This window comes from Netta rufina, assembly GCF_964035555.1.
Source record: "Netta rufina genome assembly, chromosome: 28".
NCBI lineage: Eukaryota > Metazoa > Chordata > Aves > Anseriformes > Anatidae > Netta > Netta rufina.
The window spans coordinates 2,848,335-2,869,830 of NC_140152.1; the positions used below are offsets into that span (position 1 = coordinate 2,848,335).

Here is a 21,496-nt window from a genome sequence, read left to right on the forward strand (position 1 = left end):
CCACAGACAGCTGCTTCTGGCCTTAATAAATCAGGATCGAGGTGTAAACGGCCCCAGTGCCCTGCCTGGGGGTGGGAGGGCACGGGGGGGGGCCCTGCTGCCATCCCCCCCACCATCATGGGGGAAAAGGGGGTTTGGGGGGGGGGCACCAAGGAATGAGGAGGGGGCAGCCAAGGGGGGTGGGGTGGATGGGTTTATTGGTGATGCTGCTGGGGCTGTGCCCCCCCCCCCGCTGTGATACAGGTGCCAGCCTCTGCCACCACCCCCCGGGGGGGAACCTTTGCCTGGTGGGGGGGTCCAAGGCGAGGCAGGTATGGGGGGGTGGGTGCCAGACCCCCCCCCCCCACACACACACCCATCAGCAGTCCGAGTAAGCTCGCCGCTCCCTCAGCTTCTCCCAGAGCTCCTCCGTCATGTCTGCGAAATGGGGGGGGGACAGTGAGCTGGGGGGGGGGGCAGCAAGGTGGGGGAACCTCCCCCCCACCCCCCCAAACCTCCCCCCCACCCCCCCAAACCTCCCCAAGCTGCTGCAGGCACCTGAACCCCAAAGCACGGCTCTGCTCCAGCCCCTGCCCCACAGGGACGGGTCCCAGAATTTGGGTGCCCCCCCCCAACTCCCCCCCTCCAAACCCCTCCCAAGTCCCCTGTGGGACCTGGACCCCCCCCCCCCCCATTACCTTGGGACAGCAGCTGGACGCGGGTGCGGGGGCAGGGGCAGGGGCGGGTACGGGGGGTGGGGACCGGACGGCGCCCTAAGGGGGGGGCAGCACCTGCAAAAAAGGATGGGGGGGTGGCAGGGGGTGCCCCCACCCCCGTGGGGGGCTCTTCCCCCCCCTCCCTACCTCGGTTTCCCCCCCCCCGTTCCCAGACTCACCTTTCTCGGGGCGATGTGGGGCTTGGGGCCCGTGGCCGGGCGGGACGGATGCCTGGGTCTTGGGGGGTGGCGTCGGGGGGGGAGACTGGGGGTCGAGGGAGATGGGGGGGGGCTCGTACACCCCCTGCAGCGTCTCGCCGTTCTCCCCGTCCGTTTCCACAAATTCTGGAGCGGGATGGGGCCGTCACCAACCCTCCGTGCGGCCCCGGTGCCCCCTCCCCAACCCACCCAGCCCTCCCGTGCCCGCCTGCAGCACCCCAAAAACCCTGACCCCCCCCCTCCAGTCCCGCGACACCCCAATCACTGACCCCACAACCACCGTCCTGCCCCCCCCCAGTCACCCCAAAACTTCTGTCCAACCCCCCAGCAATCCCCTGGCTGCCCCAAAGACCCCCTCGAACCCCCTCCACCGCCAACCTCCCACACCCCCATCACCTGTAACCACCCCCAGCACCCCCCCCCAATCCTAAATCCCCCTCCCCGTGCACCCCGTCCCCTCTGGATGCCCACCCAGCTTCTGGTTGTACTCCGAGTGCAGGGGCTGCAGGGTGCCCTTGCTCTTCTCCACGAAGTACTGCACCACCTCGGCCAGCGAGGAGCAGCAGTGCTGGGGGGGGGGGGGCACAATAGGGCACGTGGGGATCGCCACGGGTGCCCCCACAGCCCCCCCGCTCCATGCCCACAGCCCCACATCTCCCAGACCCTGTGGGGACCCTGCCCTGGGGGGTGCAGCATTTGGGGGACCCTGCCCTGAGGAGGTGCTGGGTCCTTTGGGGGGGGGTTCAGCCCCTCAGGGGTCCTGGTCCCTTGGGTCCCAACCCCTTGGGGGTCCCAACCCCTTGGGGGTCCAATCCCTTAGGTCCCAGGCCCCTGGGGAGGGGTCCCAATCCCTTGGGGGGTCCCAGCACCCAAGTGTCCTAGCTCCTGGGGGTCCCGACCCCTTGTGTCCCAACCCCTGGGCCCCTTGGGGGTCCCAGTCCCTTGGGGGTTCAATCCCTTAGGTCCCAGCCCCCTGGGGGGTTCCCAATCCCTTGGGGGGTCCCAGCCCCCAAGTGCCCTAGCTTTTGGGGGGATCCCAATCCCTCGAACCCCAGCCTGGCGTGGGACAGGAGGGTCCCATCCCTTGCAGGTCCCGTCCCAGGGGCACAGCTCGGGGGTCCCTTGTCCCCGGGGCCCTGCCCCACATCACTCACCGGCACATCCACGCTGATGCAGTATCCCTGGCCCGTGTCGATCACCTTGTAGTGCCTGATCAGCGCCGTGCTGCCAAGGCGGGGGGGTGATGGCATCAGTGGGCATCAGGAGCCCCCCCCCGGGGACGAGGAGCTGCCCTCCGGTGCCGTCCGGCCCCGGTCCCGGCCCCGCAGGGCCCCGCTCACCCGTTCAGCATCTGGCGCGTGGTGACGGAGATGCCTTGGCCGTGCCCCCCGGGCCGCAGCACCATGTTCCCGCTGCCCCCACTGCGCTCCAGCAGCTGCTCGGCCTCCCCCCGAGACACGTTGTAGAAGCAGCTGGGGAACCTGGGGGCGAGCGGGATGTGTCACCCCGAGCCGTGTCGTGTCACCCTGAGCCATGTCAGGCCACCCTGAGCTGTGCCAGGCCACTCCAAGCCACATTGTGTCACCCTGCGCTGTGCTGGGCCATCCCAAGCTGTCATGTCACCCCGAGCCGTGTCCTGTCACCCTGGGCCATGTTGGGCCACCCCAAGCTGTGTCATGTCACCCCAAGCTGTGTCAGGCCACCCTGAGCCACATCATGTCACCCCGAGCCAGGCCAGGCCCTCCAAGCCATGTCATGTCACCCTGAGCTGGGCTGGACCACCCCGAGCCATGTTGTGTCACCCTGAGCTGCGTCATGTCACCCTGAGCCATGTTTGTGTCACCCTGAGCTGTGCTCTGTCACCCCAAGCCAGGCCAGGCCCCCAAGCCATGTTGGGTCACCCTGAGCTGCGTCATGTCACCCCAAGCCATATAGTGTCACCCCATGCCAGGCCAGGCCCTCCAAGCCATACCCTGTCACCCCGAGCCGTGTCATGTCACCCTAAGCTCTGCTGGGTCACCCTAAGCCACGTCGTGTCCCCCCGAGCCATGTCATGTCCCCCGGAGCCATCCCCGGCCACCGTCCCCATCGCAGCCCGGTGAGCACGGAGATGCCCCCAGCCCCCAGCCCCATAACTCACTGTAGGACCAGCGGCTCCCTGGGGCATTTGCGGCGCTCCTGCTCCTCGCGCAGGGCCTCCAGCAGCAGGAACTTGTGGCCGGGCAGCAGCACCAGGTCCGGGGGCACCTTCATCTGCAGGGGGCACGCAGGGCACCGGGCACGGCAGGGCCACCACCGCGGGGGACCCCGGGCCACCACCGCCACCATGGGGCCACCACCATGGCCCCCACCCAGGGGCAGCTCGGCCCCCGCACCCACCTGGGCCATGGTCAGGATGAATCCCCGCCACACCTCCTGCGCCTCCACGCTCACCGCCTGCGAGGGACCAGGGGGTGTGGGGGGGTTGAAGGCAGCCTGCCCCCCCCCCAAGCCCCCTAACCCCATCCCTTGCCCCCCCCAAGCCTCTACACCCCGCTGTGACCCCAAACCCTGCCCTTGTCCCCCCCCCCCAGCACCTGCAGGTTCCCTTCCATGCCCTCCCCTGCCCCCCAAACCCCACTGAGGACCCTGGGTCCCCCCAGCCCCAGCCCCCCAGCATCTCCAGTGCCCCCCCCCTTTCCACTTGTGCCCCCCCCAGCCCCGTGGGGTGCCCCTCACCTTCAGCATCACATTCTGGTCCTGCATCTGGATGACGAGGGCCGCCCCCTTGGACCTCACCGCCACCAGCTTGCTCAGGTCCAGAGCCTCCAGGGGCTGGGGGCAGCCGAGCCGTGGGCCACCCCCCCCCCCGGACATGGGGGGGGGGGGGGCAGCCCTCAGCCTGCCCCAAAACAAGCTCCCCCCCTCCTCACCCCCATGGGGAGGGTCCTAGCGGGGGGAAATCTCACCCCATACCCCTGCCCTAAAAGGTCCCGGTTTGGGGGACCCAGAATGGGGGGGTCCCAGCCCAGTGGTGCCACCTTGGGAGTCCCAACCCTGGGGGGTCCCAATCCTGGGGGGTCCCAGCTCCGTGTCCACCTTGGGGAGCTCAGGGGTCCCAAGGGAGAGGTCCCAGTCCTGGGGGGGTCCCACCAAGTCCCAGACCTGGTGGGGGGGGGGGGGGGGGGGAGTCCCACCCTTTGTGAGGGGGGGGCAGAGAGGTCTCAGGTCCCAGCCTAGGGCACCCACCTGCTCCCACCCTAAGGTTCTCCTACTGCGGGTCCCAGCCCGGGGGGGCCCCCTTCGGGGTCCCGGATTGGTGTCCCCCCGCCCCCAAACACAAACCCCTGGGGTCCCAATCCCACCTCTCCCAGCCCGGGGCTGCCCTCTCGGGGGTCCCAAGCTGCTGTTATCCCCCCCCATCCCCACGCACCCACCCCCAGCTCCCAGGAGGTGGGTGTAGGCCCCCCCCCGGCCCCCCCCGGGGGTCCTGCCCGTACCTGGCGGTCCCGGGGCTCCGTGTAGAAGGCGAGCAGCGGCCCCCGCAGCCCTGCCCAGACCCTCCGGTAACCCTGGGGGGACGGAGGGGACCCCTCAGCACCGGGGGGGGGGGGTGTCCCGGTACCGGGGGGGGTTTTCCCGGTACCGGGGGGGTTGTCCCGTTGATGGAGGGTTTGGGGGGGCTGTGAGGAGGTGCCAGCCCACCTTGTCCCGCGGTCCCCGCTTCTGCACGAAGCCCTCGTAATAGTGCCGGGTCCCGGCCCGCTGGGGGGGGGGCTCCATGCCCGGGAGCCGCCGGTGCCACCGGGACCGGGAGGGGCCGGGACTTATTCAGGGAGCGGGCTCGGGGCCCGCCCCCGTTTCCCGGACACGGGGCGAAGGGCACGGGGTGGGGGGGTGCCCGTGGGGACGTGCCCGTGGGCACCGGGCTTCCCGGTGGCCCCCCCCGCCCTACAGCCGAGGCTCTCCCGGTGTCCCCCCCTCCGCCCCCGGGGCTCCCCCGGTGTCACCGTGCTGGGCAGATGAACAGCACAGCCGCTCTCACCGCCCCTCCTTGGGTGAGGGGGGGGGAAAGTAAATCAAGAACAACTCACGGGTTGAGATAAGGATAATGTAATTGAAGGGGAAAAAATATTAATTATTAAGGAAAGATTATTATGAAGTAAATAATTGAACTAAAGGAAACAAACAAACAAACAAAAAAAAAAAAAAAAAAAGAAAGGGGAAAAGGAAAGCAAAGCAAAACAAAACAAAACAAAAATACAGGCTGTGTGGAAGTGCAGAGGAAAGAAATTCCTCTCTATTTCCCCCAAACAAGCGATGCTCGACCTCGTCCTTGCAGCAGGGCCTCAACGCACGTAGCTGCTGTTTGAGAGGGGGACAGACGCTTCCACCAGAGCCCCCCCTCCCTTCTTCCTCCTTTTCCCACCTTTTATTGCTGAGTGTGACCCCCCCCCCGGCACGGACCATCCCCGTGGCTTGGTTAGCTCGGCTGCCCTGCGGATATCCCTTTTCTCCCCTTTTTGCCCACCCCCTAGGAGTGTTGGGGGGAGCCCCGGTGCGGTGCCAGCACCGCTCAGCACCAGGCACGACCCTGGGGTGATCCCACTGCTGTGCTAGCTCCAGGTGCAGAGCACAGCACTGGGTGGGCTGCAGGGAACGGTACCATCCCAGCCAGCCCTTATTCCATAACATTTGTGTCACTCTCAGGTCCCCCCTGCTTTAACATGTAAGTATTCTCACCACCGTTATTCCTCGTCCTTTAACAGATTAATAGGATTAATGTCTGGACGCCAGCACCAGCTTAGCTCAAGTCCTTGTTGCACTGCCCGGCTCCTTGCAGAGTTGACCTGTCGTTGATCCTGCAGCGTCTTCCTACCACATATAACTTAGATTACAGATTAGTTTTCTCTCAGGGTTAAGTCTCCTTGAGGCACTCACCTGATATCCCCATTATTTTGCATGACCCACCAGGTATACCCTGATCCTTGGGCGAAGACAATCCCACGAGTGGGTTTGCCTTTTCCTGAGGCAGGAGCAACCCACACGGCCTTCCCCATCCACCCTCCTACACGCACTACGGGAACTTTAGCTCCTCTCACCGTGTGTAGGGGTTTTGTTTCGGCAGGACCAGCATGGCTGTCAGACCCCCTATTATTACCTAGCCAAGTGGCCTCTGGAAGATTTCTATCCCAGTATTTCCATGTCCCAGCACCCCGTGTTTGTAACGTTAACAGTCCATGGTACCTCTCCACCTTCCCAGAGGCTGTGGGTGATAAGGGATGTGGTACACCCACTCAGTGCCATGCCTCTTGGCCCAGGAGGTGACAAGATTGTTCAGAAGTGACTCCCATTATCGGACTCAATTCTCTCTGGTGTCCCATGTCACCACAGCACTTGCCTTTCCAGGCTCAAGGCAGTGTTTCGGGCCGTGGCATGGTTTATGGGGTATGTTTCCAGCTACCCAGTAGTTGCTCCTACCATGGTGAGTATGTACCGTTTGCCTTGGTGTGTTTGTAGGAGTGATCCGATATTGTCAATTTACCAGGCCTCACCACATTGAAACCCCGTCCACCTCCCCCTGTTCCAGGGAGATTTTACCCTCAAGGCTCTCTTGATTGCAGCACAGGTCTCACACTGATGGGTAACCTCAGTGGTCAGTTCCACCCCTCGATCACGAGCCCGTCTGGATGTGGCATCCCTCCCCAGATGTCCTGATGTTTTGTGGGCCCATCGAGCCCCAAACAGCTCACCCTCATGTCCCCAGTCCAGGTCCACCTGAGCCACTTCAATTTTCGAAGCTCAATCCACTTCTTCGTTGCTCTGATGTTCTTCAGTAGCGTGACTCTTGGGCTTGAGGGCCTCTACATGACATACCTTTACAGCAAAGTTTTCTACCCGGGCAGCAGAATCTTGCCACAGGGCAGCAGCCCAGATGGGTTTCCCTCTGTGCTGCCGGTTGCTCTGTTTCCATTGTTTTGTCTTGACTGTGGGGGCGACTGATACCATGGGCGGTTGGTCCTCTGGGTCAGCCGCAGCGCGTGTTATCTGGTCATCTGTCTCAGAGACTTCCTCCCTCTCTTCAAGGTGCTGGATGCTGTTAAGCAATGTTTGATAGGAGTAAGCCAGGACCCAGCACAATGCTGCAAGCTGTCGTTCTCCGGCATTATCAGGGTCAGGGCATACAACTCAATCATTCTATCAGGTTTTTAGGATTTTGCACTTGTTCAGGGGTGAAGTTCAAAACTATTGGAGGAGACACCTGTGGCAGGTACCGGCCTATATCCTCCCACACACCTTGCCACCCGCCACCAGACTGTTTCGAGACACATTCCCGGGTAAGCTTTCTAAACAATCGACTAATCTTAGGGAGAAGAGGAAACCCGTTATTCAGAATTAGAAATAGCAATATATGGCTTAGACATGGATGTTCAAAATACTCAAAAACTGTTGTAATTAGCCCACTGTGAAAGAAGGAGGAGGTACCATTCCTGATATCATTCACAAACTGACATCCAGACGGGGAAAGGAGGGCAGTGTAGTTCTGGATATTCTCTAAAAAGATAGTTTCCATGAGACCCAAACGATAACAGCGCAGAGCCTGAATGCCAGATTAAACTCAAGGCCAGTGTTTGGCAGCACAGAGAACTCAAAAAAAGGAGCACAGATTGTAGCACATCCTCGGATCGGATATAGAGGAGGGAGAACATGGCATGGATTGCATGAAACATGAACAAACAAGCCAGTATTAACAGGACACTGAGCATGGTGACTAGTGAGTAAGCGTGTTAGCTGGAAGCGTTTTAATCAATTCCGTCGTTATCTCAACCCTTTGACCCCATGTAGGGTGCCAAAAAAGGACTGCGGTGGTTTTACTGTGCTGGGCAGCTGAACACCACAACCGCTCTCACTGCCCCTCCTTAGATGAGGAGGGGAAGAAGTAAATAAAGAACTCACGGGTTGAGATAAGGATAATATAATTAAAGGGAAAAAAATAATAATTATGAAGGAAAGATTATTATGAACTAAACAATTTAACTAAAGGGAAAAAAAGGGGGAAAAAGGAAAGGGGAAAGGGAAACAAAAACAAAAACAAAAACAAAACAAAACAAAACAAAACAAAACAAAGCCAAATACAGGCTGTGTGGAAGTGCAGAGGAAAGAAATTCCTCTCTATTTCCCCCAAACGAGCGATGCTCGACCTCGTCCTTGCAGCAGGGCCTCAACGCACGTAGCTGCTGTTTGAGAGGGGGACAGACGTTTCCACCAGAGCCCCCCCCTCCCCTCTTCCTCCTTTTCCCACCTTTTATTGCTGAGTGTGACCCCCCCACGGCACGGACCATCCCCGTGGCCGGGTTAGCCCGGCTGCCCTGCGGATATCCCTTTTCTCCCTTTTTTTTGCCCCCCCCCAGGAGTGTTGGGGGGAGCCCCGGCGCGGTGCCAGCACCCGCTCAGCACCCGGCACGACCCCGGGGCGACCCCCCCGGCGGTGCTGACCCCATGGCTCGGCACCAGCCCCCCCCCCCCCCGTGCTCCCCCCCCCACCACCCGGTGCCCCCCCCCCTCCCCGGTGTCCCCCCCCCCCCCGCCGTTCCCGCAGCGGGGGCGGGGCCGCCCCCATCACGTGGCGGCGGGGGGAGGCCGGAGCGCGGAGCATGGCAGGTACCGGGCCGCGACCCCCCCCCCCTCCAAAGCCCCCCCCTCCAAAGCCCCCCCCTTCCCCGCCACCGACCCCCGGGGGGGGAGCGCGGGGGGCGCGCCCCCGGCGGGCAGCGGGCACGCGCACGGCTGCACCTGCGTGCACGGCGCAGCCCCCCCCCCCCCCCAATCTCCCCCCCCCTCCGGCCGTGCGCGTTCACGCGGTGCGCGCCCCCCCCCCCCGTACCCCTCCTGCTCTCCCCACCCCAGCCCCGGCTGTTGTGGGCGCTGGGGGGGCGCCGGGATGGGTCCCCGCGTCCCCATAGCCCCCACGTCCCTGCGGACCCCATGTCCCTACGGTCCCCGTGTCCCCGCGGACCCCCTGTCCCCATGGCCCCACAGCCCCACATCCGCCTGTCCCCATGGCCCTGCAGACCCCATGTCCCCCATGTCCCCATGTCCCCAGGGTCCCCATGTCCGCACACCCCATGTCCCCAAAGCCCCCATGTCCCCACAAACCCCATATCCTCACGGTCCCCACGTCCCCACAGTCCTCGTGTCCCTGCAGCCCCCACGTCCCCATGCCCCCCCACATCCCCATGTCCCCATGCCCCCCGTGTCCCCACGGACCCCATATCCCCACAGACCCCATGCCCCCACTGACCCCATGTCCCTGCTGTCACCTCCCCACACCCTCCTCTCCCTCATCCCTTCTCCCCCATCCCCAGCTCCCCGTGTTCCCCCCACATCCCCTCTCCCCGTGTCCCTGCCTGGCAGCGCCCCCATTTCCACGGCCCCCAACCTGTCTGTGACCCCTGCGTGTCACCGTCCCCCTGCTCCCTATTTTCCCACCCACGGACATCAAGGGGGGGGGACCCAAGGGTGCTGCCCCCCCCCCCCCGAGGGTTCCTGGAGGGGTCCCCACGCGGTTGTCCCCCAGCGCTGGCGGCCGCCTCCCCTGGCACAGATGAGTGCCTGGAGGAGGACGAGGACGAGCTGGAGCCGGGGCTGGACAAAGCCGAGGCCGAGCCGGAGCCCGAGAGCCGGGCGAAGGCGGCGGGGGGCTCCCGGGGGGCCGTGCTGACCCGCCGCGGCATCACCCTGCGCATGCTGCTCCGCGACGGGCTCCTGGAGCCGGCCCGCGGCGTCCTCTCCATCAACTACCTGGTGAGACGGGGACGGGGATGGCGACGGGGGACGAGGCCGGGGCCTCCCCGCTCACCCCTTTGCTCCCTTAGGGCAAGAAGTTTGTGGGGGACCTGGGTGCGGACGGCACCATCACGTGGCAGGAGACGGGCCAGGTCTTCAACTCGCCCAGCGCCTGGGCCACCCACTGCAAGCGCCTGGTGAACCCCGCCAAGAAGTCGGGCTGCGGCTGGGCCTCCGTGCGCTACAAGGGCCAGAAGCTGGACCAGTACAAGGCCGCCTGGCTGCGCAAGCACCAGCCCAACGCGCCCGCCGCTGAGGCGGTGGGTCGGGGCGATCCTAAATCCCAGCACCCCCCCCCCCCCCCCGGGTGTCCCCGCGGGGTGCTGGGTGACGCTTTGCTCCCCGAACCCCGCAGAGCTTGGCTAGCGATGAGGACGAGCTGCCCGAGGAGGAGGAGGAGGCGGCGGTGGTGAAGGAAGGCCGGGCGCCCGCACCGGAGCCAACGGCCACCAAGAGACCGGAGGAGAAGAGCAAGAAGCAGCAGTGCCGGAGCCTGGCGGAGCAGGCGGGGACGGGTGAGGAAGGGCAGGGTCCCGTGGGGGGGGGCAAGCCCCCCAGCCGCAGTGACGGGGCGCTCTGTTTCGCAGATCAAGCCCCCCCGGGGAAAAAGCCGGAGAACAAAGCCCAGGTGCCCGTCCGCTACTGCACCCTGGGCACCCGTGACACGGGCAGGTAGGGCACAACTTGAGCCCCAGGGGTGGCCCCAGCTGTGTCCCCACACGGCCACCGGCCCCGTGGGAGCTGCTGGGGTAGCGGGGAGGGCTGGGGGGGCCGCGGGGTGCCCGTGGGTGGCACCAGGGGCTGTGGCTCTTGCAGGAACCCCCAGACCCTGGTGGAGGTGATGCCCTTCGCTGCCATCAACAAGTTCCAGCCCTTCAACGTGGCCATTTCCAGCAACGTCCTCCTGCTGCTGGTGCGTCCCCTCCCTGCGGGGTCCCACGGGTGGGGAGGGACTTGGGGGGGGGGGGACGGGGACACGAGCGTGACCCGTGCCGGCTCGGGGCGCTTCTTGTGCTGCTGACTTTGGCTTTCCCTTTAGGATTTCCACAGCCACCTGACGCGGAGCGAAGTGGTGGGGTACCTGGGGGGCCGGTGGGACACCAACACGCAGCGTAGGCGCCGGGGCGGGCGGGCGGGCGGCCCCCAGCCCCGCGGCAGAGCCACCCACCCTGCGCCTCCCCCCCAGTGCTGACGGTGCTGCGAGCCTTCCCCTGCCGGAGCCGCTTGGGCGACGCCGAGGTCGGGAGCATCGTGGAGGAGGAGGTAAAAGGGTCCCCCCCTACACCCACCTCTGTGGGTACCCCGGAGGGTGCCAGGGGGCTGGAGGGGGGGTCCCGGGCTGCCAACGGCGTCGGTGTTTGCCCCCCCAACCAGATCTGCCAGAGCCTGTTGCTGCAGGGGCTGTCGCTGGTGGGCTGGTACCACAGCCACCCCTTCAGCCCCGCACTGCCCTCCCTGTACGACATCGACGCGCAGATGAATTACCAGCTCAAGCTGCAGGGCAGCGGCAACGGCTTCCAGCCCTGCCTGGCTCTCATCTGCGGTAAGCACGCGGCCCCCCCCCCCGCCGAGCTGTGGCACCCCCCCCCCTCCCCTATATCAGCCCCCTCTCTCCTCCCAGGGCCGTACTATCACGGCAACCCCGGCGTGGAGTCCAAAATCACGCCCTTCTGGGTGATGCCGCCCCCGGAGGTGAGCGGCCCCAGGCCCCGCGGGGCACGGCGGTAGCGGTGCAGCTCGGGGGGGACACGGGGGGGAGGTCCCGGTGCTGTGCTGGGTGGGGTGACGCTGCTGTCCCCGTCCTGCAGCAACGTCCCAATGACTACAGCATCCCCATGGAGGTGGAGGTGACCCACATCCAGGACGGTTTCCTCACCAACGACGTCCTGCAGGAGATGGTGAGCACGGAGCGGGGGTCGGATCCTCACCACCTCCTCCCAAAATTCCCCCCTGCCCCCACCGGGATGGCTTCCAACCCCCCTGGAGCCGGGCTGGGCCCCTGCCACCCGTCCCCATCCCCATTCTCCATCCCCGCTGTGCTGCCGGGGTGCTGGTCCCACAGGGCAGGGGGCTGAGGGTCCCCTGCAGCCCCTCTCTCCCCTGCCCCAGACGCTGCTGGTGGAGTTTTACAAGGGGGCCCCCGACCTGGTGAAGTTCCAGGAGCTGTGGAGCCAGGACCAGACCTACCTGGACAAACTGAAGGTGGGGATGCCTGAGCTGGGCAGGAAAGGAATTAATTGCTGTGGTCTCCACCCTCCCTGCTCCTCCCTGGTTTTTATTTTTATTTTTCGCCCCGGTGCCGGGCAAAGTACGGGAAACAGAGGGGCCTGGGTGGATGCAGTAAAACTGGGCGTCATTCCTCCCCAGGGCTCCCTGGCCTCCCGCACCCCGAAAGACCAGAGCTTCACCCACGCCCTGGAGCAGATCTACAGCCTCCTGAAACTCAGTGGCTGAGGAGCCGGGAGCCCCGACCGGCTCAGACCTTCCCTGCAGCCAGAGCTGCCCTTGGTGAAGGGCAACGGGCGTGGGGCAGCGCCGCGGGGCCGCCGCGTGTCGCCCGCTGCCTCCGGGCACCCGGCAGAGGGGTGCCAGGTCCCTGCCGTGCCCCGGAGCAGCCCCCCGGGGAGTTGTGCGGCCGGGCCCGGCGCGGTGGCGGGGAGGGTGACGGTGGTGGTGGGAGTCTCACCTGCACGTTGTTTGTGGAAGTGGTAGTTGATTAAAGAGCAGTTCTTGAGATGGGGGCAAGGCGTGCGGCTCCACGGGGCTGGGGGCATCCTGCTCAGCGTGGAAGGGTGGCGCCGGTGGCTTTGCAGGCTCCGGGGGCCATCGGGGTGCTCAGTTCCAGGGGCTGGAAGGGGGAGATGCAACCCCAGGGCCGCTCCCCCAGCCCCCACCGTGGACCCAGAGCACGGTGGTCACATCACAGCCACTGCTTGGCCACGGGGAGGGATCCAGCCTCGCGTGCACAGAGAGGAGGCGGCCGTTAGAAAGAAGAAAACATTTAATACTTTTATTCGGAGATACAAGTCGAGATTTGTGGGTCTTTTTTTTTTTTTTTTCTTTCTTTTTTTTTTTTTCCCCCCTAAAAACCAGGAGAAACCATTACAAAAAAAAAAAAAAAAAAAAAAAAAAAAAAAGGTCTTAGCGAGTTTTCCCAGCTGACAGACTCATCTCAACCCACCTGAGCAGGAGGAGCCAGTGCTCCCGGGCTGCGACTCCGGCCCCCAGCAGGGAGGGGACAGAGGCGAGGGCCCTGGGGACACGGGGGGGCCCTGGGGACAGCAGTCCTGTGGGCTCCCTGCGTGGAGCACGGCGCGGCGGGGGAGCAGACGTACATCGACATGCATGGTTAAAAACATTTAAAAAGGTTCCGTGTAAATGTAACAGGAGACGGGAGCAGCGGGGACGGGGACACGGCGCTGGCAGGGAGCGGTGGCTCGGCTGCCAGCTGGGGAGGTGGGGGGGGGGGGGGATGCTGGTCGAGGAGAGAGGTGCCCAAGCCCCGCCAAGCCCTGCAGCAGAGGTGCCAGGTCCCCACGGAGGGGAGGAAAATATTTTTCTATCGATGCTGGAGAAGCAAGGAAGCGAGCTGGGGGGGCTGCAGGTGCAGGAGGCGGCGCTGCCCCCTCTCCCTTGGGGTGCTGAGGGTGGGCAGGGGCCTCGTCCCGACACCGGGACAGGGAAAAGGGGCTGGGGGCTCGGGCCCAAGGGGTGCAGAGACCCCAGGGGGCTGTTCTCTGAACCTGTCTGCAGGCAGCAGAAGGCAGAGGGGACAAAGCCCGGAGCATGGTTGGTGAGGGGCAGAGCGGGGGCAGCAGGAAGGCACGTGGGGATCGGCTTCACTCGAGCCGAGCAGCCCCGAGGAGTGAGCGAGGAGCCTGCGGATCAGCCCCTTGGGGTGCTGATGGCTGCTGGGGGCGTGGGGAGAACAAACAAAGCCACGGGGCGAGAGGATCTTACACGGGACCACGCCGGGACCTGCTCTGCCCTGCCCCGGGCAGCCCCCTGCCCCCTGATTTACCCCCCAGCTCTGCGAATGGAGAGCCCGAAGCTGGGAAGCAACCCGGCCTCAAACCCTTCTGGGGCAGAAAGGGGTTGGGATCCTTCGGGATGGAGCTGTGCTGGGGAGGGGGCATAGGGCTAACGCCCGGGCAGGGCTCAGCACCACCCCGGGGCAGGTTTAGTGTTGGAGCTGTGCTGTAGTGTTGCTGTGCCCTGCGCTGCCTCCGCTGAGCCCTGCAGCGGGGCAGAGGGCGCGGGGCTGCAGCGGGGTCGGGGCTGCGAGGGCGGCCGTGTGTCCGCGGGGAGAGGGGTAGTGTTCGGCAGCAGCTGCCCCGCACCGGGGGAGGAAGGGGGCAAAGCTCTCGCCCCTCCACGAGGCTCAGCCCTGCTTTGCCCCCAGCACCGCTTGCCCGGCCCCGGGCCGTGTCTCCCAGCGTGAAGGACGCGACGCGTGCCCCAGCTCTGCGGCACGGCTGCCCCGGTTCGTACGGACACACTCGACCAAAGCAAAGACAAAATCTGGACAAGGAGAGGCCTGCGACCCAGCTTAAATGTACAGACCGCGAGGAACCTGGCGGGGCTCATAAAGTACCTAAGTTCAAGCACCAGAAGGACCAAAAAAAAAAAACAAAAACAAAAAACAAACAAACAAAAAAAACAAAAACACCAACCAAATCCTCCGGGGTGGGGGCCATCCGACCCTTCTGGCTTGTTCCCTGGTGGCAAACTCGGCCGCGTCTTCTCCCCCGCCCCGCCGGAGAGGGGCTGGTGTGGGGACAGACGTGGAATGCAGGCTCGGCCCCGCGCCGCGGAGAGGGCGCGAGCGGGGCGCGGGGCCGGGGGGGGGGCAGAGATGCCTCTCACTGAGGTAGCGGAACCAGCACTTCCACGTAGTTGAGGGGGAAGAAGCCCGACTGGCCGTTGATCATGCCCTCGTACCAGTTCTCGTCGATCTGGTTGGTGAGGGTGATGATGTCGCCCTCCTTGAAGCCCAGCTCGCCGTCGTTCTCGGGTTCGAAGTCGTAGAGCGCCTTGCAGCACGGCTGGTCCAGGTGGGCTGCGGGGAGAGAGCGTGGGGCTGGGGTCAGCGGCGGCCAGTCCTGTGCTTGGACCCCCCCCCCGGCACCGTGCGGGACCCCCGGCTCTGCTGGAGCCAGGACAAACAGCCCTGGTTTGGGAAGCGAGTGCCGGGGCTCTGCCCCCGGGGTGTTGTAGGGCTCCTTTCAAACTCCTCGATGGGTTTTAGCTCGCTGGTTCCTCTCCCTTCTCGCTCCAAATGTTTCCCTTCGCGACCTTCCCCCAAAGGAGAGCCCCAACGGGAGGAAAGCGGAGCCCAACCTGAATCAGCGGGGTGCTGGCAGGAGCCCCGTCCTTCCTCCAGGGGTCCAAGAAGCTGCTGTGGCGGGTGCCATCAGCCAGCAAGGGGGCTCGGACATCAGCACGGGGTGAAGGAGGAAGAGCAAAGGGGGTCCTAGGGGTCTTGGCTTTCTGAGGGTCCCCCCCAGGCTGGGGGCAATGGGAGGGGGAAGCCCCCCCAGGAGCCGGCCACGGGGCTTTGAACTCCCACTGTCAGCAGCAGGGGGATGCTGGGGAGGGCCCAGACCCGTCCGTGGCCGGGGGAGGGCAGAGAACCGAAGTCCTTCTCACACATCTCAGCTCCGTGATTCCAGCAGCAGGCCTGACCGCAGCTGGGACTGGGATTAGGGGAGTTGTACAGCAGGGAAAGCTGCTGCTTGCGCTGTTTATGCCCAAAGTGAAGTTTGGGGGTGGGCAGGCATTAAACTTTGCATCTGTAGGGATCCTACCGGGAACAGACTCAGCTAATGCAGACCACCGTGGTCTCCAGGGCCCCAATTCCCTTCCCCGTTGTTCCGTGCTAGAGCCCTTCCAGCAGGGCAGGGGGAACAGCACAGAGGAAGACCAGCAGATCTGCTCTGCTGAACGCCCACAGCAAGGAAGGATCCGGCATCGGAGAACTCAGAAAACACCAAAAGCAGCAGCCAAGCAGGTTCACTTCTCAGACAACTTCCCAAAATACCAGGCTGGCCCCACAACCACAGCGCTGCCCCTGCACCAGGCTCCTCGAGACCTTCAGCACCACCACGAGCCCCTCGCTTTCCCCGCCCTGATGCCCCTGAGCCCCACATCCAGCCCGGTCTCCGTACCCCAGCAAAAGCCCCTGAGCCCCCTCAGGGGGCAACGGTGACCTGCAGACCCTGCTCGGGGCCTTGCCTCACCCCACAACCCATCTGAGGTCCTGCCCGGGACCTCACACACCACCAAAGCCACGCCGTGTACCCGAGCACGGCCCGCTCAGCCTCCAGCTCCGAGGAAGGGGGCAGCGGGTACAAGGAGCAGGAGCGGCACGGATCGAGGCCGGGTGACTTGTGACAGGAACAAGACGTGTGATACCTCCTGGAGGAGCTGCTGATGTTTGGGGCCTCAGGCAGGGCACGCCTGCGTGGTGAGCGCTGCCACAGCTCCTCCGGGTGAGCAAAGGCCCAAGCTTTGGGGTGGCAAACATCAGTGCAGCGTGGCTGGGTTAACGTGGGCCTCGGGAGAGGCGAGGTTTAACTCAGCACAGAGGTGTGAGCGACTCCAAGCAGCAGCGCCAAGGAAGGAGGAGCGAGGAGGGATGGGGAGAGATGGGCACACAGCATGCAGGGCGGTGCAGAGGGAGGAAACTCACGGATACTCCTGACGGAGGCCCGGGACGGCTTGTCGGATCGGAAAGAGGAGGAAGCTGCTTCCAAACAAAAAGAGACATGCTTAAAACAACGTGAACTGGAGACAGGGAAAGGCAGGGCCCAAAGGGAGGTTCTGTTAGGAGAAAGGGGGCATCCTGCATGCTGTTAGAAACCCATTTGCCTCGCCGGGACCGGGGAGGGACAAATGCAGCGTGATGGAAGATGGGGAGGGAAGCGGAAGACGTTTAATTTTTCCTGTCTGCCGTTGCTGGCTCTGGCTGGGCACTATCAGCCAGAGGCCCTGCTGGGCCTTCCCCACAGCCAATATAACGAAGGCTGCTGGGCCCCAAGAGAAAACAGCCCAGGTCTAGAGGCATTTCTGACATTCTCAGAGCCACCAGCCCACACAGGTACATCCAGCACACCACAGACATCATTTCCAGGCAGGGTAGCTCCCCTCTTGTCCCCAGGAGCTGCTGTGTGCACGTACACGGGACAACTTTACCTGAGACTTTGGGGGTAGGGTTGCAAGAGAAGCCCCCGTTGGACTGGTCAGTCTCTCCAAAGTCATACGTCTCCCTGGGTTTGGGTTTGTATTCCCTCCTGGGACGCGAGGAGGCCTCCCTCATTCTGGAAGAAGGAGAAGAAATGTGGATAAATCAAAGTGAAAACGAGCACGATGAGATCAACTCGCGTCCCTGGTTGCTCCTGCTGGGCAAGGCACCCACCACCTGCACCTAGCAGCCCCTGAGACGAGCCTCGGCTGCCTCCTGTCTGCACGCTGCGTTACGTGCCACGGGGATTGCAGGCAGGGAACTGAGCGAGGTGGCTGTGCAGGGGAGCAGGTTCATTTGTAGACAAGAATCTGTGCAACCCTCTGTGCTGGCGCCTCCTGGAGCAGGATCTAGCCCAGGAGTTGGGACTTTGCCCTTCGAGAGGGCAGCAGGCCCCAGGGCCTCGCTGCGGAGGCGTCTCAGGCACCCGCTGCCTGCAGGCCAGCAGAGGACACTCGTGCTGCAGTTTGCAGGCTGCTCCCAGCTCTTCTCGATTCCACGCAGACACAGCCTCCATTCAGCAGCTTCTTCTGACAGGAGCAGAGCAGCATCACTGCATCACCCCGGGAAGCGGAGGCGCTGCCCCCGTGCTGCACATTGTCAGAGCCCCCGGCAGCACGCGGAGGTCGGGCACCTGAGGGCGCAGGGGGAGCAGGCAGAGCAGGCCACTCCGTGGCTCTGCTGGCTCCAAACACCAACCTGCCCTTCACGAACAGGCTCACGGGGCTGAGAACTCCAGAGCTGCACGTGTGGCAGTCCTGCAGCCAGCAGGGCCCACCAGGAGACCACGTTGTAAACGGGAGGGGGCTTGAACATGAGGCAGGGGGCTCACAGGTGCCTTCCCACTGGCCCGTGGCCACCACATCATCCCCACGTTCACTTTCTAGTCTCCAGAAAACCCGGGGGCCACTGAACACACAGACCTTCCTGGCCCACAGCACCCTGCCAACTGCTCCAGCTCCTTAGGCACAGCTGAAGGTAATGGCACAAGGACGCCGAGCTGGGAAGTTCCAGGTGACACGGGGTGACAGGCGTCTCCAGGCCATGCCATTCCATCCAGCTCTTCCAACAGCTTCATCCTGCTCACTTCATCCTGGGCCTGGCCAAAAGGCACTTCCCAGGGGGCACCCTCACACTCAACACCCACGGTGCAAGGAGCTGTGGGTGTCTGCACCAAGGGGATTTCACCCCGCATCTCCCCCATTTCCCTGCCAAACTCCCCACCACCCTCCCAGGGAGCAGCACACCCCAATTCAGGCACGGCCCAAACCAGCAGAGACCAGTTGCCCACGGAGCAAGCGTGGACGTGTTGTTTCCTATTTTAGAACTGATCTGAAGGAGGTCTGGATCGAAGCCATAGCGATTTCAAGGAGTGGCTTTAAAATCCTGGGGATGGATTTAGAGGGGAAGTCGGGTATTTACAGACAAGTGTCACGGGGACAGCTTCTGGCTGTGGAAACGGCGTGCCTTCGGCCCCCAGGACTCACCTGCGTTTGAGTTTTTCTGCAAGCTCGTCCAGGATCTGCACTGCCTGCCTGTGGTAGTCCAGCTGGGCATCCACCAGGGCTGAGAGCTGGCTCACCTGCTCGATCTGCGAGAACCACACCAAGGCAGGGTGAATGGCTCCCCCTCGCTGGCAGGAGACTCCCGCTGCACGTGGGGACTGAGAACACGCTGGGAAACGTGCACAAGGGGCCCCTTCCCCGAGGAGATGAGGGCGAGGTTTGGGGTTTCAGATAACAGAGGTCAGGTAGAGGCTGAGACTCAGGAGAATGGAGGCCAGTGCCTAGCACCCTCTGGGCTTCCCTAGGTGGTCAAATCCTTCCTGAGCGAGCTGTGTGACCTGGCCAAACTTATCCCCACTGGCACACATGAATGAGAAGAGACCCCTTTGGTTCACGCCACAGCCAAGAGCTGGGTCAGGAAGAGGGAGGCTGGAGGAAGGGTGAGGGGCCTGCCACGCCACTCGCAGGGCACCCAGGTCTGGGTTATCAGGAGTCAAACCCCCACGTGCTAAAAGGAGAGTGGAAATCAGCCTCTAACTCTTCTGTTCCTCGAGACATCCCACCCTGGTGCCTTTGGAAACATGCAACCCGCCCCTCAGCGCTCAGCCCTGGGGCAGCAGGCAGCCCCCACTCTCCCCGTGCACTCACGTCGGTTTCTAGGAGGTTGTGCATGCTGGTCTCGGCCACTTCCTTGGACTCTTCAAACTTCTCCATGGCCTGTCGGAGTTCCTCATCAGGGATCTTCCCCTGTCGTTTCTTCTTGTAGTCAAAGTCCAAGCGTCTGCCTTCCAGCTTCTTGAGATGGTGCTGGGGAAGGGATGGTTATGAACGGTAAAGAAAGAGAAGGAAGATCCAGAGACTGGGAGCAACCACGTTTTCCTGCTGGGACGGGCAGCTCTAGTTACAGGCCAAGCTCTTTCATTTCAGAAACCTGATCTCAGAGCACAGGCTTTTGTGGCTCCTTCCTATGCTCAGACTCCTGCGAGGCTCTGGCACACGGTGGAGAGCTGCAGGTCAGGGCTGCTGCGAGATGACAGGGAGGAGCAGACCGCTTGAACTCGGTTTGACAAAGGATTACTGCTGTGGGTGTGGGTACTTTTTACTAAGAAACAGCCCTCGAAAAATTGGTACAAAAATACGATTTCAGCTCCTTCTAGCTGAGAGCTGGAGGAAAGCACTGCAGTGAGTAGCCCAGATCTGTCCTCCATGCAAGGTTTTCAGGGAGATGAAGAGTTGGCCCATTACTTTCAGGTCCCCGTGAGTGACAGAGATCTCTGGAGATCAGGAACTGGGAGGCAGGTTCTGGGCATTGCATCCAGTGACTGCTCAGGGCCAGAACTGTTTAAATTAGCTCCGTGGCAGCCTGCAGAACTGGAGCGCCCAGCAGATAAGTACTGAAAGAGTAGTTGGCAGTTATTTTATCTGAGACACCACTGTAAGCAAAAATTTGCTCAAGAGAGCTGCCTTGTGAATTATAGGTCTGGGTGGATCCTATTACAAAGCCTGGCCACGGTTTGCACAGGCTTGTCTCCGTGGTAGCACAAGGGAGCTACCACGCTCCATGTCTCCCTAGTGAGACACCAAAGGGCCTTCTTGAAACGCGTCCTCAGAGGCCTAGAGGGAAGCTTACTCACGGCTTGAAAATTACGCTGTAGGATCCAGGATGTTAACAGAACAGAGCCAACAGCTGTAAATGCTGCAATTTAATGCCAGCCAGCCCAGAATGTAACACTACTAGGACCTCACAGCACAAAAAACCAAATGCAAGCAGCCCGGAACGGTTGGGACATCCTCCCAGAGCATCCTCCATAGAGCACAGTGCGTGAAGGAACATTCACACCTACATCCAAGCTTTAGGAGCTGCTCGGGAGCAGGAGCAGTGGCGCTGAGTGCACTGAGCAGGGGAGGAAATCCCAGTGAATGTGGAGAGAGAAAGTGTGCAAAGTGCAGGGGAACAGGACTGGTATCTGTGTAAGTCCACCTGTTTCCCACTGTGATGGAGCAAGTGGTGACGTGCACCAGCAGCCAGAAGGGGCCAGGACCTGAAGAGATGAAGAGGACAGAAAACATTGTGCCGTTTACCTGGATCTCTTTCAGGTCTTTGTCACACAGGTTCTGGAGGGGATCAATAAAATTTTGTTTGACTTCAATGTCCAGCGAGTCCTTCACTTCAGCCAGTCGCTTCATAGATTCACCGGCATCGAGAAGCGCATCGCCTTTGAGCGAGGAAAGGAAGGGAAGAGAAAGGGAGAGGGAGAACAGGCCAGGCAGTTAAATAGAGCCCAAGTCTCTGGCAGCTGCATGCAGAGCCATTCTGCCAAGACACCCAGCATGTGCGAGCTCTGTCACATGTCAAACGCCCCCACACTTCTATCTGGAGCATCCATCCGAGCCGGGCGCAGGGAGCTGCCTGGTGTGAGCGCAGGCAATTGCATGGCGGTGCCGACTCCACAGCCAACACGCCTCATTTCTTTCCTCCAAAACACAGGAACAACCTCTACCAACTACACAGAGAAAGGAAAAGGTACAAATATTTTTTAAAGCGGCTTTGTTAGCTCAGGGAATCATGGAGCTACTCATCTGCCAGGCAGCGCGTTAACCTTGCTCTGCTCCCTGGCTGCTGCTGGCAGCAGGAGCCTGGAGGAGAGCACGTTTGGTCTGGTTCAGTCTGGCCGTCCTTTTGTTCTGGTGGTTTTTGAGCCCAGAGCACTTTGACCAACTTTTCAAGTTTCCCCAGATGTTGGCAGCAAACCTGCAGCTTTTTATTCATTTTCGACACTAGCCTCTGCCGGGCCAACCGTTCCTCCTCTCCTCTCTGAATCAGAGAGCCCAGAATTGCTTATTGAAACCCAGTTCGCTTCATGCTTTTCTCAAGCTCCTGCCACTATGACAGCTAAGCCAGACGGCCTCACAGCGAAGTGCTTTTAGTCTTGGCTTTTTATTCCAGTGGAAACCATTTATAGATTAAATTATTCCTGTGCAGCTTTGGCAAACCGACCATTTCGGCAC

General features: G+C 62.5%; 2 protein-coding genes across 3 annotated transcripts in view; one reads left to right on the top strand and one right to left on the bottom strand.

Annotated features, from left to right (window-relative positions):
* The first annotated feature begins 8,522 nt into the window (after positions 1-8,522).
* On the top strand, positions 8,523-12,342 carry MPND (MPN domain containing). Its single transcript, XM_084302873.1, is given in 13 exon segments — positions 8,523-8,554; positions 9,471-9,697; positions 9,769-9,999; positions 10,095-10,254; positions 10,327-10,411; positions 10,556-10,652; positions 10,779-10,868; positions 10,871-11,002; positions 11,114-11,282; positions 11,361-11,431; positions 11,548-11,637; positions 11,849-11,941; positions 12,107-12,342. Coding segments are annotated over 13 exon segments (1,539 nt in total). The 5' UTR covers positions 8,523-8,547; the 3' UTR covers positions 12,194-12,342.
* Positions 12,343-12,885: 543 nt separating this feature from the next.
* SH3GL1 (SH3 domain containing GRB2 like 1, endophilin A2) overlaps positions 12,886-21,496 on the bottom strand; it is a 28,774-nt gene continuing 20,163 nt past the window's right edge. Inside the window, exons 5-10 of one of the 2 annotated variants that reach the window (XM_084302517.1) lie at positions 20,570-20,703; positions 19,136-19,294; positions 18,470-18,573; positions 16,934-17,058; positions 16,431-16,484; positions 12,886-14,798 (exon numbers count right to left, since the gene is read on the bottom strand). In XM_084302517.1, coding sequence (XP_084158643.1) covers positions 14,602-14,798; positions 16,431-16,484; positions 16,934-17,058; positions 18,470-18,573; positions 19,136-19,294; positions 20,570-20,703 — 773 coding nt within the window. In that variant the 3' untranslated portion in view covers positions 12,886-14,601. The remainder of the gene's footprint in view (positions 14,799-16,430; positions 16,485-16,933; positions 17,059-18,469; positions 18,574-19,135; positions 19,295-20,569; positions 20,704-21,496) is intronic. The other variant, XM_084302518.1, reaches the window with a different exon arrangement.